Source organism: Squalius cephalus (assembly GCF_949319135.1).
Source record: "Squalius cephalus genome assembly, chromosome: 21".
Taxonomy (NCBI): domain Eukaryota; kingdom Metazoa; phylum Chordata; class Actinopteri; order Cypriniformes; family Leuciscidae; genus Squalius; species Squalius cephalus.
The window spans coordinates 13,804,446-13,823,937 of record NC_137142.1 but is presented as its reverse complement, the minus strand read 5'-3'; the positions used below and the strand labels follow the sequence as shown (position 1 = coordinate 13,823,937).

At 39.1% G+C, this 19,492-nt stretch overlaps 1 protein-coding gene across 2 annotated transcripts in view; it reads right to left on the bottom strand.

Moving 5' to 3' along the window:
* Nucleotides 1–10,883, bottom strand: part of slc35f3b (solute carrier family 35 member F3b) — a 72,662-nt gene extending 61,779 nt beyond the window's left edge. The window contains exons 1-2 of one of the 2 annotated variants that reach the window (XM_079856222.1): nt 10,737–10,883; nt 8,941–9,155 (exon numbers count right to left, since the gene is read on the bottom strand). In XM_079856222.1, coding sequence (XP_079712348.1) covers nt 8,941–9,155; nt 10,737–10,828 — 307 coding nt within the window. In that variant the 5' untranslated portion in view covers nt 10,829–10,883. Of the gene's footprint in view, nt 1–8,940; nt 9,156–10,736 lie in introns of those variants that run through there. The other variant, XM_079856226.1, reaches the window with a different exon arrangement.
* Between the last annotated feature and the right edge of the window lie 8,609 nt (nt 10,884–19,492).

Here is a 19,492-nt window from a genome sequence, read left to right as displayed (position 1 = left end):
TGGTGCATGACAGGTTGATTTGTTTTCTGTTAGGCTTTTATGCAATTTGTTTATAATCCAGGCTGGAGCAGCACCTTCCTTGCTCTTCCCATTTTTTTATTTTTCTCGTAATTTATTGATTTTTTAAATTTATACCGTGAATTATATGTGAGTCACTTTCCATGCACGAATACATCAACATGGCTCACATTTTACCACTTTTAAAGCATTACAGGCACAAATGTTATGTCTTTTTTTCCCTTTGAGAATAATTACATATGTTAGATTTACTGCTAATAAATATGCTAGCTAGTTTTAAACACATCAAATATCCATATTTTATCTTTACTATCACTAGCTATGTTTCCATCCAAAGTTTCAAATTTGACTTATGCACAAAATTGGAATGTCACATAAAACATTTGTGAATAAAGCAGAGTTTTCCAAAATCGTAACTTCCTGGGAATCTGCCGCAAAATATCTATAATAAAAATGGAAGTTGCTGTAATTGGGAAAGAAACTGTGGTTCTTCATAATTGCAATATATGGGTTTATCAATAACTGCACACATTCAGTTCCAAACTGTCAAAGTTACGCACTGGTTTGATTTAATTTTAATTGTGTTCAGTTCCTGTTTTGTCTGCCTTGTCAGTTTTCCTTTGTTCTTAGTTTCCCACCACTAGTTTTACTCCTTGGTTACTCATTAATTAGATCCCACCTGTTTGTATTTAGTTAATTATCCTGTGTATATATGCCCTCTGTTTCATTTCATTCTTTGTCTGGTGTTGAATGTGTTGGAATCCACACTGTTTTGTTTATACTCTTCTATGGATTACCTGATTTGCTTTTAGTTAATGAGCTTGACTATTATTTTCATCCTTTTCGTCCTCTTCATCTTTGGACCCTGAACGTTACAGAACACCAGACTTACAATAATATGGATTACGCAGAGGATCAGCTTCGATCCTTAAGCCAAGGAGGACTGCCACTGGAGGATTTTGTGGACAAATTCCTGGAACTGTGCCATCAGGTTCATTGGGACGAGTAAACTTTAAAGATGCTCTTTTTGGAGCGGGCTAAACAATGAACTGCTCCAAAAAAAGCTGGTGGGGAACGACAATGTATTTGAATACATTGAGTATGTGCTGTGTGTGGCTGATTCTTCACTTATTGTTGAGAAGGAAGCCTGCTCTGAACCAGCTATATTCATCCCAACCCTGCCTGTCTAAGATCCTCCAGTGGACCACATTTCGCCGAACCCAGTGCCCAGTCAACCACCGCCCACGCCGCACATGGAGAATAAGCCAGAGCCCACCGCAGACGGAGAGCTTTTGCCTGCCGTGATGCACAAGTCAAAGACAAAGAATGAGCCAGCCATCGCCTGGGAGCCTGACCCCCAAAGTGAGTCTGACCTGGTGTATGAGCCGGCAACATCCATGCCAGTGGGAGTATTAGTGGAGCTGGACACTGAGGAGTGGTTGATCAACTGGGAAACAGAGGTACTGCTTCCCACCCTGCCTAGCCCTGTATCTTCTGTGCCTTCATTGCCGCCACTGACCCAGTCCTGCTCAAAGTCTTATGTATCTTGAAGAAGAGATGATGCATCTCAAGGGGTTTAGCCTAAAGAATAAATTTGTTACATCTTCATTGCCGCTGGTCACACCCAGCATAAATCCTGTTTCGTCACCCAGTACAGAGTCTGTTTTGTCATCACTGACCCCACCCAGTCTCCCCATCCCACTTCCTCATCCTGATTTAGCCAGTCCATCAGCCCCGCTTCCGCTGGTTCCCTTCAGCCCCTAGACTACTCCTCAGAAACCATTCTGTTGTGTGGATAAGCCTGAGGTCTCCCGGTCTCCAGCATCGCCCAAGCAAGTGGATCCCTCGGCTCCGCTTCCAGGCGCTGATCCTGTCCCTCAACCCAGGTCCGTTGACCAGTCGGCTCAACCTTGGCTTCTCCCTCCCTCGGCTCCATCACATACCATCATCTATACGGCTCCACCGGGTTCCCTCATCCCTCAGACTCCGCCTTGGTCAGACGCCACCCTGCCTGCACCACAGACTTACGAGCCATCCGCTGTGCTCCGTCTCTCCACCGGGCTCTGCATTGGTCCTCAGTCACACCAGCTTTGACTCAGGCACTCTGCCTCCACCTCGGACGGTTGTCGCTGTGGCTCCGCCTTGGTCTCCAGAACCATCAGTGTCTCTCTGTCCCATTTGCTCTCCGTCTGCGCTCAGGGCTCCACTTCCATCGGCTACATCTCCGTCAATCATCCCCCAGGTGTCGCCAACCATGTCATCACCATGGCTCCTCTCTCTGTCAACTCTGCTGTGGGCTATTGTCCTGGCTGTGTTCTAAGTCCCCGCCTGGCTCCCCAAAGGGTGGCGTTCTGTGACAGTTATGCACTATTTGCCATTCTTCATTGTGTTCAGTTTCTGTTGTGTCTGCCTAGTTAGTTCTCAGTTTACCACCACTAGTTTTTGTTCTTGGTTACTCATTAATTACATCCCACCTGTTTGTATTTAGTTTCGTTATCCTCTGTATATATGCCCTCTGTTTCAGTTCTTTCTTGGTCTGATGTTGAATGTGTTTGAGTACACATTGTTTATACTCTTCTATGGATTACCTGATTTACTTGTATTTAATAAACTCAATTATTATTTTGATCCTTTTCATCCTCTTTATCTTCTTTGGACCCTGAACATTATGAAAATTAGCTTGTTTTTTATTTTATAAATTAAATGTTGCTTTATATTTAATGTTTCTTGTTAGAAAATTACAATCACATAAAACAGGTTTTTAAACTGTAAATTTGCAAAACTGTAATTACATCTATAATTACACTGTTGAGCCTTCCTTTACCCACCCCTAAACCTACCCATACCACCGAAACTTGTCCATAACCTTACCGGTATACCACCTCAATTGCAGTAGAAGTGTTTTGCAATACAGTAGAATGCAAGTACATTGAACTTATTTTCTTATGTAAGTCCATAGTAGTTAAAGACACCTAATATATAGTGTGACCAGGTGGTTACACTTTATTTTAAGGTGTCTTTGTTACACTGTTATTATATATTTAAATACTGAGTAACATCAATTAACTACATGTACTTACTATAGGGTTAGGGTTAGGGTTAGGATGAGGGTTTGGTGTAGGGTTAATAGCATGCAATTCTGCAGAATTTATAGTTACAGTACTACTACATTAATTACATGTAACGTGTAACAACGACACTGTAAAATAAAGTGTTACAGATCAGGCTTATATTATAAAATGCATAATATTTAATTTAACCTCAACATTTTTTGAAGGTTAAGCACATCTTTCATCGACCACGATATTTTTGTTGTTTGTTGTAATTTCAGGCCCTATTTTGTGCTGTATTTGTAGAAAGTGCTACAAAAGCCAACCAAAGTCAACCACTTCTTCTAAGTTGTGTGACCCAGACCCAAGGGCTTACTACAGTGAAAGAGGATATTACAGAGTGCAGAACGGACTCTGCTGGAGTTAAACAACCCTTCAGGTAAAGTACAAAAGTAATTCTCATGGGTTTCACTTGTTTTTGAACCAGCTTTAAAACACACTCTCTATTTCTGCTCACTGATGCCCTGGCGGTTCAGGCACAGACCACTTTGCCTCTTTGGAGCTTTGTCAGCTGCCTTGTGTTGCCTTGAAATTTGCCTTGAAAAGAAGTTTCTTGGTGTGTTGTTATTTTCACCAATCCCTGACAGGAACTGAATTATAGGAATTGAGAATGTATATTTAATTTGTTGTCAGATGCTTCCACATGTGCCCCTCTAGTCTATATAAAGACCATTAAGGAACAAATATCTGTCTTTGCCTGCCTCTGCTGTCCTCAAACCTTCCCCTCAAAGCCAATTTGATGTCCAATTTTATTCTCTGTCCATAAAATCATGTTTGATTGAAGGGTGAGACTAGCAAATGTGACAGATGTCGGTCAAGGATATCACCTAAGACAAAAACTGTAATATATACTGTCACCTCCAGAGTGCAATATTAAAGCCCAAATCACAATGTGTAACATGGAGCATAAGATAAAAATCACAAAACATATACTTAAGCACAACTGGCGAAGGTTTGAACACACAACATAGATGTTTCCGTCCAAAGTTGCAAATTTAACTTAAACGTTTCCATCCAGCAGTTTCCCAAAATGCGCATAAAAATAGGTGGATGGAAACCTAGTTATAGCGTATAAAGGCTCACAATGTGCTCCCTTACCGCTTTGCAAGTATCTGCAAATCCACTGCTAACATCTTCTAGAGCACTTCTAGGGTATTCTGGGTGGATGCTAGGGTGTTGCTAGGTAGTTGGTTACTGAAAGTTCAATACTTTATCAAGCACCATCTAATTGATTGTTCTATAAATTGATTAAAAGAACTTGATTTTAACATTTTGTGGAGAAAATATGAAGAAAAGACTGCAAAAGTAAAGCTGCCACTAAGATATTCCTTAACATATTTCTATGCCATTGCTAGGGTGCAACATAAGCAATAATATTAATAATAATAATAAAATAATTAATTAAGAATCCATTTACTTCCCCCAAAAATTTTAAAGTTATAACCCACATTAAAAATAAAGAACTCTGACATGATTTGATTCTTCAGTCCTAAAAATAATCAACGCAAAGAAAGCAGCTCACTCAGATGAGACCACGCACACTGCAGGCAATATAAAAACAAGCTAACCAGAAAGTGTTTACAGAAACTGATTTAGGACTGCAGATACAGTGTAACTCTACAGTGCTGAGAGGGAACAGGCATACTTCTCTGTTTTGTATGTTTGAGAAGCATTTATAACAGTCTTGTAAGGCTGACAGTGATGGAAACATCAGAGCATTATCAAATCAACTTAGGCAAGAAAACTGTCCTTCTGCTTAGTAAGTTCGGTAACTACAGTGGTGGCCAAAATTATTAGAACAGTAAGATTTTTTAATATTTTAAAAGTTTTAATGTTTTTTGTTTCTCTTTTGGTCACCAAGGCTTCATTTATTTGATCCAAAATACAGCAAAAACAATAATATTGTGAAATATCTTTACAATTTAAAATAACTTAGAATAACTCAAATATATTTTAAAATGCAATTTATTTCTGTGTTGGTAAAGCTGAATTTTCAGCATCATTACTCCAGTCTTAAGTGTCACATGATACTTCAAAAATCATTCTAATATGATGATTTGATGCTCAAGAAACATTTATTATTATTAGCAATGTTGAAAACAGTTATGTAAAAATGTTTTTCATAATTTTTTATGTGATGAATAGAAAGTTCAAAAGAACCGCATTTATCTGACAAAGAAAGCTTTTGTCGTAGTGTTAACTTTGACAGCCCTATGTTCATCACCAACCCCAAACTGTATGTTAAGAGTGTATATACTATATACAGTACTACTCCACCCTCCACTTGAGTGTAAAGCTTTGGACTTTTCCTAAGTTTCCGTTTGGGACCCTCATCTCCTCTTTATTAAGCTAGGCAAAGCTAGACAGACTTTCTTCTCCAATATCATAAACAGAAACCTAAATAATACTCGAAATCTCTTCGCTACTGTCGACAGACTAACAAATCCCCCAAGCCAGATTCCCAGTGAAATGCTCTCCGACAGCAAGTGTAGTGAGTTTGCTACCTTTTTCTCTGAGAAAATCAATAATATTAGAAAGGTGATCAGCACATCCTTGAGTTGCGCTGGGGTCAGTCAGATCAGACTACAACCTGAGAAAGTAGTTACTATGTCTGATTTTGAAGAAATTGATGGCAAAATTCTGAAAGAAACCGTTCAGCACCTTAAAACATCAACCTGCGCCCTTGACACACTTCCCACATCTTTTTTTAAAAGTGTGTTAGACTGTTTAGAAGCAGATCTCCTAGAAGTGGTAAATGCCTCACTTTTCTATGGAAGTTTTCCAAACTCCCTTAAAACTGCTGTTGTCAAACCCCTCCTGAAAAAGAGCAATCTGGATAAGACTATATTAAGCAACTATAGACCGATCTCAAATCTTCCTTTCACAGGCAAAATCATTGAAAAAGTTGTCTTCAACCAGCTGAACAAATTCTTAAACTCAAATGGATACTTTGATAATTTTCAATCTGGCTTCCGATCGCATCACAGCACAGAGACAGCGCTCATTAAGATAATAAACGATATTCGCTTAAATACGGATTCAGGCAAATTATCAGTGCTGGTTCTACTCGACCTCAGTGCTGCTTTTGACACTGTCGATCACAAAATACTTCTTGACAGGCTGGAAAACTGGGTGGGGTTTTCTGGGACAGTTCTAAAATGGTTCAGGTCATACTTAGATGGGAGAGGTTATTATGTGAGTATAGGAGACCATAAGTCTGAGTGGACGCCCATGACATGCGGAGTCCCTCAAGGCTCAATTCTTGCGCCACTCCTGTTCAACCTGTATATGCTCCCAATGAGTCATATAATGAGAAAGAACCAAATCTCTTACCACAGCTATGCAGACGACACACAGATCTACTTAGCCCTATCGCCTAATGATTACAGCCCCATTGACTCTCTGCTTCAATGCATTGATGAAGTCAACAGCTGGATGTGCCAAAACTTTCTACAGTTAAACAAAGACAAAACTGAAATCATTGTGTTTGGAAACAAAGATGAAGTTCTCAAGGTGAACGCATACCTTCACTCTAAAGGTCAAACAACTAAAAATCAGGTCAAGAATCTTGGTGTGTCTTTGGAGTCAGACCTTAGTTTCAATAGTCATGTCAAAGCAATAACTAAATCAGCATACTATCATCTGAAAAATATTGCAAGAATTAGATGCTTTGTTTCCAGTCAAGACTTAGAAAAACTAGTGCATGCTTTCATCACCAGCAGGGTGGATTACTGTAACGGACTCCTCACTGGCCTTCCCAAAAAGACCATAAGACATTTGCAGCTCATACAGAACGCTGCCGCCAGGATTCTTAGCAGAACCAGAAAATATGATCATATCACACCAGTACTCAGGTCATTACACTGGCTGCCAGTTACTTATAGGATTGATTTTAAAGTATTATTACTAGTATATAAATCATTTAATGGCCTAGGACCTCAATACATTGCAGATATGCTCACGGAATACAAACCCAACAGATTACTCAGATCATTAGGATCACATCAGCTAGAAGTTCCAAGAGTTCACTCTAAGCAAGGAGAGTATGCTTTTAGCTATTATGCCAGCCGCAGCTGGAACCAGCTTCCAGAGGAGATCAGACGTGCTCCTACAGTAGTCACATTCAAATCCAGACTCAAAACACATCTGTTTAACTTTGCATTTAATGAATGAGCACTGTGTCACTGTTTGTCCGACTGTTTATCCTGTGTCTTATTTTAGTCTTTATTCTAAACTGTTTTAATTATTTTTAGTTCTTTCTTGTTTCTTTATTTTAAACTGTTCTTTATTCTAAACTGTTTTAATTATTTTTAGTTCTTTCTCGTTTCTTTATTTTAAACTGTTTCGTATATTCTTATTTCTTCTGATTATTTTTAATAGTATGTAAAGCACTTTGAATTACCATTGTGTATGAAATGTGCTATATAAATAAACTTGCCTTGCCTTGCCTTGCCTTGCCTTGCCTTGCCTTGCCTTGCCTTGCCTAAATGGCAGTAAGCTCCAATGTACTAAAGCCTTGCCTTTTCAGAGTTAATTTCTACTTGAATCAAGGGAGCCATTTCCTTTGCAGTAAATACAACAAATGAGGATCACACAAGGAAATGAGTACTCTGAATTAGGCATCTAAATTTGACTTTCAACAATAACAGCAGTACGATGCTATTTGATAAACACTGCCTATGCATTATGCAATTTTATACAAACTGTAAATCCCCCCCCCCCCCCCCCCCATTTCTATATGATATCTTTTTTGATACAATATAACAGTGTGGCTTAAGAGTCCAAATACTTTTTTGGGGGTCACTGTGTTGATAAATGGGCCTACTGAAAAAAAGTTAAACATAGTTTGTCAATGTATTGAGTGTTTTCAAACAAAACCATTTCTTAGTGTGTCCCAATGAAAGGTCATTCGGATGATGTTTTATAAGAGTAAGAATACAGCCTCTCCAGGCATTACTGTGCCTGTTTCTAAAAGCACAGTGGGTCCCAAAACAAGTATACAGTTCCTTTATCTAGAGGGAACATTCACACAAAAAGGGATAAAAGGATCGGGACAAGAAGCTCTTCTCTATATATCTGTAAAGCCAAACACACAAACCTTTGCCAGGATAGTGGCCATGCCTTTAAAAGTTATGGTTAATTAAAGGGATTTATGCATCCTCAAATAACTCAAATGCCCCATGCAATATTTGCAATCATTCACTGCACCTCCTGCCGATCAATCATAAATAAATAAATTATTATGGAACACATAATCAAAGCATCAAAATTCACAGCCTGATTGCATCTTGCACTGTCTGCCCAAAAGAAAAGGGAGAACAAGTCTACTCCTTGAAATCTCCATCTCACAATCGTATCTCCAAGACAGAAATGAGATCAAATGGAGAGCAAATCAATATGCTGCTTAAGTCTCCAGCTTCTTAGATGTTTCTTTTGAGAAAAAGACCCCAGAAATCTCACATGTGCCTCTCATTTCAGAAGAAATTTCAACAATTATCAAACTGAGACTCAAAAGTCTACAAAACAAAAGTCAGAGACCTCGGTTTGAACTCAAACATTTTCAAATACTGCCAAGACCAAATAATTTGATCTATGCTATAATTGACATTCATTTTGTAGCTCTATATTTTTGCTGCATGCCTATTGCTGCATGTGCTGCTGGGGTGGGGTGGGGTGGGGAGGCTGGGGGGTGGGGGAACCCTCAAAATAATAAAATGCTCCTCTGAGAGCACCTCAAAACCTTGATGGTTCACAACTGTTCATCACAACAATACATTTTTAAACACAACATTTTTAAAAATAAGTTGCTTACTCTTATAAACGGCATTCCAGGGCTGGTAGCCATAATAGCCTGTGATTCTCAAGATCCTCTCCTCGATGGACGCGCTGTTGATGTCCTCAACTGATCGAGATGACTTCAGGTCCTCTTTAATCGATTCATCCACCACCAGGTACTTGAGCTGGCGAAGTTGGGGGCTGATGTCGGACAGCCTTCTGGGACTCACCTCGGGCGATCTACGCATTCCGCTGGAGACAAGAACACAAAGTTGGAATCGCGTTGGCTTCGAGTGCTTGACACCGAGGGTGAGGTGTGCCAGTGAGAGCGTGGCACACAGACAACCCTTCTCATTACATTGGGATTCGAATAGTCCACCTCTTTAAACAGATTATAGAGTGTTTCTCAAACACAGACACTTCGCGTAAAACGGCTTCCGAGCGCGGAGCCTGTTCGGTGCGTAAAGTGGATGCGTGAATCTTCACCCTTCAGTGGCATTACGAGCGGAGGAGGCAGAGCGGCTGAGAGATGATAACCAGACATGACTGCTGCTCCGTACAGAGTAACCTCCACTGGTACAGTAGGCCACTATTAATTTGGAAGAAAGTATAGATATACAAATAGGCTATGCATTTATTATGTCTCACTAATTCAATTTGCGTCGAAGAGCGCTTTTTCAGTTACGCTCAAAACTCAAAGATCGAGAGCGAATTAGTCAAGAAGGGGTTAAAGGGAAGTTTGGAGGGAAATAAATAAATAAACTTTTAGTATAGTATATTAAAAATAATACTGCTGAAAATAACAGAGATAACGTAAATCTGTCAACAAAACTAAAATCAGACCGCGCAACTTTTGCACGTCATTTATGGGCAACGCGTGGAAATTGCGGTTCCTTGTCGCACTATAGCAACGGTATACTGGCATAGATCTTCTATCAGTATTATTAAAAAAAAATCACTTTATTAAAATTTTACATTTTTGTAATAGTATATCATAGAAACGACATGTTGCGTGTAGTTGACCAATTAAAACAATTAAGATAAAATGTTGAGTAGGAATAAATACATGAATATACATATATGCCTACATGCATACAACATGGGCTACACTGAATCATGCAGCTGATCACTATGTTCAGATGAGGCTGGCAATTACATTCGTAAAACAGATAAGAACTAACTGAATTTGCATTACAATGTTTTACAAAATAAATAGCCTAAATATCAGAACTTGACAGCTTATTACAGTTAATGTCTTATGCTGCGGTCCATGGCCACCGGGAGGCGTGCGCGATTCCGCTTTACGCACCAAATACACTGACGCTCCTTTCACATATGGATCAATTAACGACACTGCTGGTACGTCTTTCTGATACCCCGCGTTAACAATCTATCTTAAATTTAAATTCTAATATACTGAGTCCTTTGAAAAAAAAAATATATATATATTTTTTTTTTTTCCAAACGCGTTTGGTGTTACATTTACAGTCTCCAGTGAATAGCAGCTATATTTGATGTCTAGATAGACTAAATAAAACGGCATGAACTTTTAAGACATATTAATAACTATGAACTATAACGTCTGCCCTATACTTATAAATAGATATAATTAAGAATACCCAGATGCGCATGAGACGCGTATCGCCATTTATAGACTTGTGCGTAATGAACTCAGTAGTTAGTTTTTTATCATTGTCATCACTGAGGCGGACTCTAACTGGGCTATGTTTTTCTCACTCCCTGAATAGAAAACCAGCTACTGATGCTGAGTAAAGCTGTATCTAAACACAACACATATTCTATTCATGCATAGGTGCTTTGTAAAATTCTTACATGGGTATCAGGGTGGTCGGGGGTCCCAGGTAACACATGCAGTCCCTCCGGGGAGGTCCGAGCCTGTCACCATCTCCATACATGATCCCCATGAATGACAGTAGACCACTGCTCACACGCACAGAGACACACGGACTGGAATAGTCCGCCCACCACACTTACACACTCCAGCCGTGGCATTTACAGATTTTCAGATATCAACTGTCACACCTTCAACGGTTTTCAGAGCCACAGCGCCATCTGACGGTGAATGCCGTTTCGTGCTGCATGTTTTACTGGGTTGTAGAGCTTTAGGGGTATGTCCACCTGTTGGAATAATCAATTGTATTTCCAATATATCACTTTATAATAGATTTACAGGCCTATACCAATAATACCATACTCCATATACCCCCAATGTTCTAGGAACATTTGTAGAATTTCTAGAAGTTTTAGGATTTTTTTTTAGCAACCATAAAATAATGCACCTACAATATCCTGTAAGAAAATGAACCATTGTAAATAATAAATTTTTTTTTCATTGTAAAAATTACTATTTGTATAACCATAGTTGTACTACAAATATAATGGTTAAACTATGGTTAGTATAGCAAAACTATGGTTAATTTGTGGTTATCATGGTTTAACTACAATAACCATGGCTTTTTGGTTTTATTTGTAGTAAAAAGAGGGTTAATATGTATAAGGGATTCTGGGAACCAAAATTTGTTAGCTGGGTAGGTGTTTTTCTTCTTTTAGATAATTGATGTTTAGCCCAAATTACTTTTTGCATTGCACTGCAAAATGCAGGGTTTTTTTGGACCCCAGGAACAACATTTTTATAGAAACTCTCCAAACAAAACATCAGCAGAAGAAATACCTATTACATTGCCCTGTAAAGTTTTCCTAACTCTTCTTATTATTTTTCCACTGAGCAGTTTACACACACAACCAAATATGTCCTTATTATAACGCACAATAACTCTTCTGTGGCTAAAAATAGATGACATCTTAAGGACTTGCAATTTATCCTGCTCATGTCTGTTTTTCAGCCAGAAAAACACAGTATCAAATCAAATTGTAATAACAGATAAAATAAAGTAGAAAAGATCCATTCAAATTTGATAAAAACCTTGGTTTGCCACGGTCTCCCTCCAATATAATTTAGAGTACTACTACTCCAAACAGAGTAGTAAACACTTATTAAATGAGTCTAATGTAGCACCTCATCTGTTGTAGCTGGTCAGAATTATGACGTTCGAGACTTTTTGAGAAGGTAGGTAGGATGAGATTTTCTTGCTTTCTCCCACAGAAACCCACCCACAGGGCTGTATGGCATCCAATCTACAGTGTGTCACAAACAGTTTTCATGGTGACTAGACCAGTTAGAATCAAAACTGAAGAGTGCATCCTGTTTTAGTACAGCTATTGTATAGTTATTTCTACTTTGGTCTAAATGCTTGTTGACTGCATATTATTGTCTATTGTCTAGTTTACCAAGAAGAACATCTCAGGTTAGAATGTTGTTAGGATGACAAATGAACTTGTTCATGGGGGAAACCATATACATCGCATGTCTTTGTGTCCTCAACATCAACTTATTTGACTATAGGTGCAAGGGTGCATGGTTATATGAGGATGCCTCAGGTTGAAGAGACGCTCGCGGGCTATCTCTCCCCTGGGAGCTCATCATCAGTTAAAAAGCCTACGCTGCGGGGAAAGTGTTTCATTCAGCGGGTTGAATGTTCAGTTGCTTCTTGCTATCTCCCAGAACACAGAACATTTAACATCACCCCCAACAAGATGAAGTATCGAATGGGTTGGTGGTTGCGTCCCATTTAGATCTCCGCGGTCTGAACTGTTCTCTCAGAACTTATGCTAACAATCAAGATGATTGTGTCACAATCGTCACAATCGAAAAGTTAGTCACAATCGATCTCAAGGGTGCATATTTTCATATAGAATAGCCACAACACAGGAAGTTCCTAAGGTTCGCCTTTGGGGGCGAAGCTTACCATTTTACCAAACCTCGTTGACCAACCAGAATTTGGTTCTCGGTAATATTATCGCTCCTTGGCTGCTCGATTCCGATCAGGAGGGACCTTCTGTCTCAGGTGCAGGGGACAATAGTTCATCCCGGGCCCGAGCTTTGGAATCTTCACGTTTCACGTGTTTGCCACATATGCCACAACCATTCAAAAGGGAACGTATCAGGTTTAATGTAACCATGGTTCCCTGAGGAGGGGAACAAGATACTTACTGTGAGTTCCCATTCGAAAGGGAAATATAACTATTTTGGTTTGTGTTAAGATGGGATTATATTAGGGCCAGGTAAAAAATATAGATTTCTCGATTTTAATCGATTTTCAATTCTTAAATCCCAAGAATCAATTAGTCTATCCTGTTTTCAGTTGATGAATGAGCGGGACATTGTAGCTCGCCTCCCATCCAATAAATCACAATAAGCTTTGTGCTTTGTTAGTTTTGATATGAAAAAAAGTCTCAGATTTCAAATTATGTCCATTTTATTATGAAACTCATACCGTTTTGCCACTGTTTAATGTGGCGTGACAGTTCGCTGTAGTGTCTCAGTAGAGAAGCAGAACTGAACTGAACATCTCCTCCGCTTAATTACAGCTTGAAATAAACATGAATGAGCATCTGAAGGTATGTTAAAAGAATACAGAACATCTTACCGAACATTAGTTGAGACATTTTTTTTCCTTGAGAAAATTTGCCATGTACTGTACCTGAATTGAATTGGAATTGAATCGAATCGATTCGCAAGTTTGTGACACGAATGCCCAGCCCTAACTTATATCATTCATATTTTATCGAGACATGCTACGTTTTCACAGCAGACCCTTTATAACCCCATGTTTTAAGAAATAATTAAATGCTCGACTTTTGTGGCTGTCTTTTCGTCCTACATTTCTTGATTGATTCTTACATTTCTGTGTTGTATTTAGGTCACCAGCTTTCCTCAACTGGCCCTTGAGTCCAAAACCCTGCATACATGTTCAGCTTTGAGGCCATGGAAATAGGCATCATACATATACAACTACACAACTACTCTGACTAGAAATAAAGGGAGTTATGCTACAATGCTTCTGGCAAACACTGAAAGCTGTCAAGGTAATCATTTATTACAGAACACATGACCTGAATGCAGTAACAGGTTCACAGTCAGTAACTATATGGTCACACTTCAAAAACAGAATCTGCCATAATCTTTCTTCTCAATATGTGTTTACAGCTCAAAGAGTATTAGGTCTCGGCGCTGTCGTTCAGAGTTCATTTTCTGACTTTTGTCTTTCAAAGTCAGGTCTGAAATCATTTATGACTATGTGCAGAGCTCATGTGTTTTATTTGAAACTGTTGAATTTGATAACATCTGAATGAAGGACATGTTACTGCACTGTAAATCGAGGTGACCTGCGGTGCCAAAGAAAGAGAATCCAGAGCAGTTATAATTTATTTTGACCACCTCAATAGGGTCTTCTCCATGGACGGACAGATTAAAGGAAACCAGGACAGGCAGAATCAGAGGACTCTATACAAAAAGCAGTACAATGAACTGAAAGTACAACAGTGTTTCTCTAAATCGGCAATATAGACATATGTAGTACTTATATCTGTAACCTATGGGGTCCAAAAGTCTGAGGTTATGCAAGACTTTTGAAATGTAACTATTATGCATTATATAATTGGCATAACAATTTGTTTGAAAAGATGAAATTAAAAAATCGGTAACACTTTATTTTACAGTGTCCTTGTTACATGTTACATGTACTTACCATAGTAACATCAGTAAATTATACATAATTACATGTAACTAACTCTCAACCAAATCCTAATCCTACCCTAACCCTATAGTAAGTACATGTTGGAAATTATGATTACTCAGTACTTAAATATATAATTACTTAACAATGACACCTTAAAAGAAAGTGTAACCAAAAAATCTGATTGTTCAGAATGTTTTATGGTCTGTCCATTTTTTAGCTTTATGATTTGAGATGCTCCAACGAGCAGATACAAAGGAGTTCACAAGATCAATGCCAAAAGAAATAGTGCAGAAATGTGCACTTTTGTTCTATGTTCTGCCCTCGGATTATTCCAAGGATCCAATGACACAAAGCAAAAAAAATTAAAATTAAAAATTTTCAGTGCAGTCTCAGACTTTTGGAGTATAATGTAAAAATGCAGAAAGTTTTCTGTAAGGGTTATGTTTAGGGGTAGGGTTAGAGTTAGGGGATAGCATATACAGTTTGTACAGTATAAAAATCATTATGTCGATGGAAAGTCCCCAGAAAACATAGAAACCCAACATGTGTGTGTGCCATACAGACAGACATAAGCAAGTAGATTCAGAATATAGAATATATATGCAAAATAAATATACAAAGTAGATATCGACAGACAGCAGCAGATAGGGCCCCCCATCCCACATACAGTACATATGTACACATACATTAACATTCAATCCCACTGTACCTTCTTACCATTGTTATAACATGTATGGACATTAAACGAACATTCTTATGCTGCTGTAAATTGTGTAAAAAAGTGCAGCCTGATCTCACGGCAATTCGTACGAATTCTACGAGGTGGCTAATTCGTACGAATTCATACGACCTCACTCGTATGAATTAGTAAGATTTTTGCTAAATCGTACATATTGTACGAATTGCCCAATTCATATGAATTCATACGAATGACCTACCCCTGACCCCGCCCCTAAACCTACCCATCACGTGGGTTTAGACAAATCGTACAAATTCGTACGAGTGAGGTCGTACGAGTGAGGTCGTACGAATTCGTACGAATTAGCCAACTTTTTATCAGTCGTTCGAATTCGTACGAATTGGTCGTGAGATAGCGTTGAAAAGTGTGTAAATAGTTTGTTATATGTTAGTTTAAGCATGGCTGCTAAACTGTACGAGTGGAATGTTGTTGTTGTTGTTTTTTAATCAGATTTAACTTATTCTGAATTATTTTTTATTTTTGTATGTATCTCTTAATGCACTACAATATGCTGATGAGGTGTGTATGTAAATACTCAGAGGAATGACAATAAAATGAAACTCTGAACTCTGAAACTCAGCATAGTCAGGCAGCAAATAGATAGCAACCCATGCAGCAGTGACAGATGGAAAGAGCAGAATTAAATGGTGGTGAGAGAAGAGAGTAGTTAAAGAGGGAAGCCAATGACGACTTGGCAGGTCGATTCATGGCCAGCAAAACAGCAACAGAGGAAGGGGTGATAGAAACAGCGCCACAGGAAAGAAGAATGCTTACTATCTTATTTAAATGACTAACTAAGCACCAAAATTTCCCTCACAAAATATTTCAGATGAATAGTGTCTTGCATGTTTTAAGCAGTGTGCTTCCCCCATCACATAATTCAACAGCATAAACACTGAGCTTGTGTAAATATTTGATATAATATTTTATGCATGGATATATAGTTACAGACATCTCTACTCTCTGAGTTGAAGTGTAAAAGACAAGAGCAGGATGGTGGGTATCAGAGCCCAGAATTATCACCGCAACATTGATCCCCCCTCCTGTGAGATTCACAAGTGACACAAGCTTGAGCACAGCAGATGATATGCTGTCAGGACTCAGGAAGAGGGAAAGGAAGACCAAGAAACACAGAAAGACACGTTAAATGGCACTCAGCGGAGAGCTGTGACTTATTTATGAGCTCAGTACAACGCTTAGGTTAAAAATTAGAATTTTTTCTTTTTAAATCTCCAAACAGTATGTGACAGAAGAGAATCCTCTCACCTCTGAACATTTTTGCCTATAATTCATGCCTATAATTATAAAAATCTACCCAATACTTTTTTTATAATCCCCATAAATAATTAACAATCTCTCCAAACACGTGGTTTCAGATTCCCCCCTACTCTTATGTAAGAGTAGGGAAGCTCCGCACATGACTGGTGCTCTGCCGTATTAGCATAGATCCCGCCCTGAGTGAGCCACAGTGACTGCAGTCGCCATTTCGGTTTACTCTCTGTAGCAGCTGGGGATATACAATGTCTGTGCCAGAAAACTTTATGTTCTGTTGTTGGTTGTACCAACGAACCTAAAAGTCTCCATAGACTCTCAGCATCCGAGTCACTGAGGACACTGTGGTTGAAGTTGTTACTCGAGGATGGATCTGTTCATGATCTAGCTTATAACGTTAGTCTCTGGAGCGATACTGGTCACGCCAGTAATGAAAGGGAGAGTGCATACTTTATTACAGTTTAACGTTGTTGTTTTATAAGTTTACCAGTTTATTAAGCACCCCCGAAAAGGCATAATATCTGTATATATTTGTTTACTGTTAGTTGTTAACAAGTGTTTTTGAGTAATTCGCTGTGTATGTTGATGAAAATGAAAGGGAGAGAGTTGAGAGTTTATGGATAAGACTTTAATGTGCACTTCTTGTACTATTTTATTCAGCTCTTACAGTGATTTTCTGGAGTGAAAATGGACGCTTCATGTTTTGTGTGATGTAAAATAAACTTCATAAAACTCATCAGTAAAGTTTTGGCCATCATTCGGACGGGGTCCGCTACAACAGGCTTGGACTGATAGTGGATAAAAGCAAGATGAACATAAGTTATAACCGTAATTAAACTAAAATATACCTGTTCTATCTCCATGCAGCATTCTCTGGCTCTGTATGCATCATTGTCCGACTCCGGTTCGAACTGAACACCGCTAGGACAGGTTCTGACATTTTATTGTGTGAGATCTGTTTTGTTGTTGCCACCGGAGCGTGAGCTCTTGAAGCTCCGCCCTCTTCTTGAAAGGGGGCCTTGAGCAGCAGCTCATTTGGATTTAAAGTGACACACACAAAAATGGCACATTTTTGCTCACCCCCAAAATGTGGCAATTTTTGACATGCTATAAAACATTATCTGTGGGGTATTTTGAGCTAAAACTTCACATAAACACACCGGGGACATCAGAGACTTTTTCTTAAAAAAGGGGCATAATAGGTCCCCTTTAATAAGTGATTAGACTATTTTAAAATGTGCATATTGTATTATGAATTGAGCACATGCATAATAAATGGAAAGCCCACAAGTAAATTAAAAAAATTATGTAACTAATTATGTAACTATGTAACTAATGCTCTTCATTATTGATAGGACACACTGAGCCTGACACGATAAAGCTAGGTGAATTTCCGAAGAACGGAGCTTTCACACTGAACGTGAAACAATTGATTGCCTTCAGCTAATTCACGCCTGCACCAGTGGCGTAGTGTCTGGGTATGCAGGGTATGCAAGTGCATATGCGCCCGGGCGGATCGGGGGCCCGCAGTGTAGGAAGCCGTGAGCTCTGTGTGTCGAAAAGCTTTCTGTGCGCTGACATCTTCCAATTTCACAGCCAGTACTTTTGGTGAATATTAGGTCCTGTCATTTGTATGTGTGTGTGGAGAGGTGAGAAGTGGGCTGTGCTCTGAGAAAAGAAAGTTGTTTTTGATGATATATGTGTGTATCTAGGAGTAGGTGTGTGAAAAAATAAATAAGCATGTTTGTGAAAGTTTTGCCATTTTTTTTGTGAGAATGCATCAGGACTAAAGGGCAACTGGAAAGAAAAAATTACCTTTGAAGTCTACTGTGGATTTTCACAGTGTGAGCATTGAATGTGAAATAAAATCCTTTGCTTTTCAAGTTATAGATGGCAGTGGCCGCTCTTACATTAAAAATAAGGTAGATAAACTATTTTCCTTTGGTCTGGAGGAAGCAAAAGGCATTTCTAGTTCAATACATATGGCCTCGGCATGGATGAATGCATTCAGTTTTACATTGATCACAGACTCACTCAAGCTGAAATAGCTCTATGATAGAACACTTCCAAACCAGTGTCGACATTTGAGGAGGAGGCTATAACTTTATTGTTGTAGGCAGACAGTATAGTGATATTTTATTATCATATTGTAGTGATATAGTATATTTTAGGCTGGGGTAGCCAACTTGAGGGACAAGGCCGTCTAAATGGGTGAAAATTTTTTTTACAGAAATTTTGAACAATAGCTGAACATAGAAATTGTGAGTGACCTAATTAAGGTATTTTATTAATTTTTTTTTACATAAGATCACAAGAAAACTACCTTGGTTATGTTTAGATCAGAAGAAAATGTATGGAAACTAGATGCACGTGTCACGGTGCAGAGAGAGGCAGACAACATCATAGTGAAATAGATGTTTATTGAACAGAGGCACGGAGTGGAACAGCAGATGAGACTGGTGAGTATGCAGTGGAGAATCAGAACAGGATGATGAACTTAGCTGGATGATAATATAGATGTCTGTTTGCAGATGGCGGGGCAGGATACAGCAGGCTGATGACTGGAACCAGAAGACAGAAGACAGATGACGGGCGATTGGAGATTCGAGGGTGAAGTTTAGGTAAGTGATCTTCAGGTGAGTAGAGGAGTCTGTACGTCAGGTAAGGACGAGACCAGAAAATGAAGTGAAGGGGAAGTGTCTTTATATAGTGTGCATTGATGATGAAGTGCAGGTGCGGTGAATCAGAACTCCGGGGAGAGTGAACGAGTGGACGGAGTGTGCAGATCTGGTGACTCCGTGACAGTACCCCCTCCTCCACGGGCGGCTCCTGACGACTGGGTGGGAAGACGACGACGGGGTCTACCTCGGGCCCTGGGAGCTGGTCGATCTGGGTGTTCTGTGTGGTACATTGGGTGAGGAGTGTAGGATCGAGGATATCATAACGGCTCACCCATGAGCGGTCCTCAGGCCTGTAGT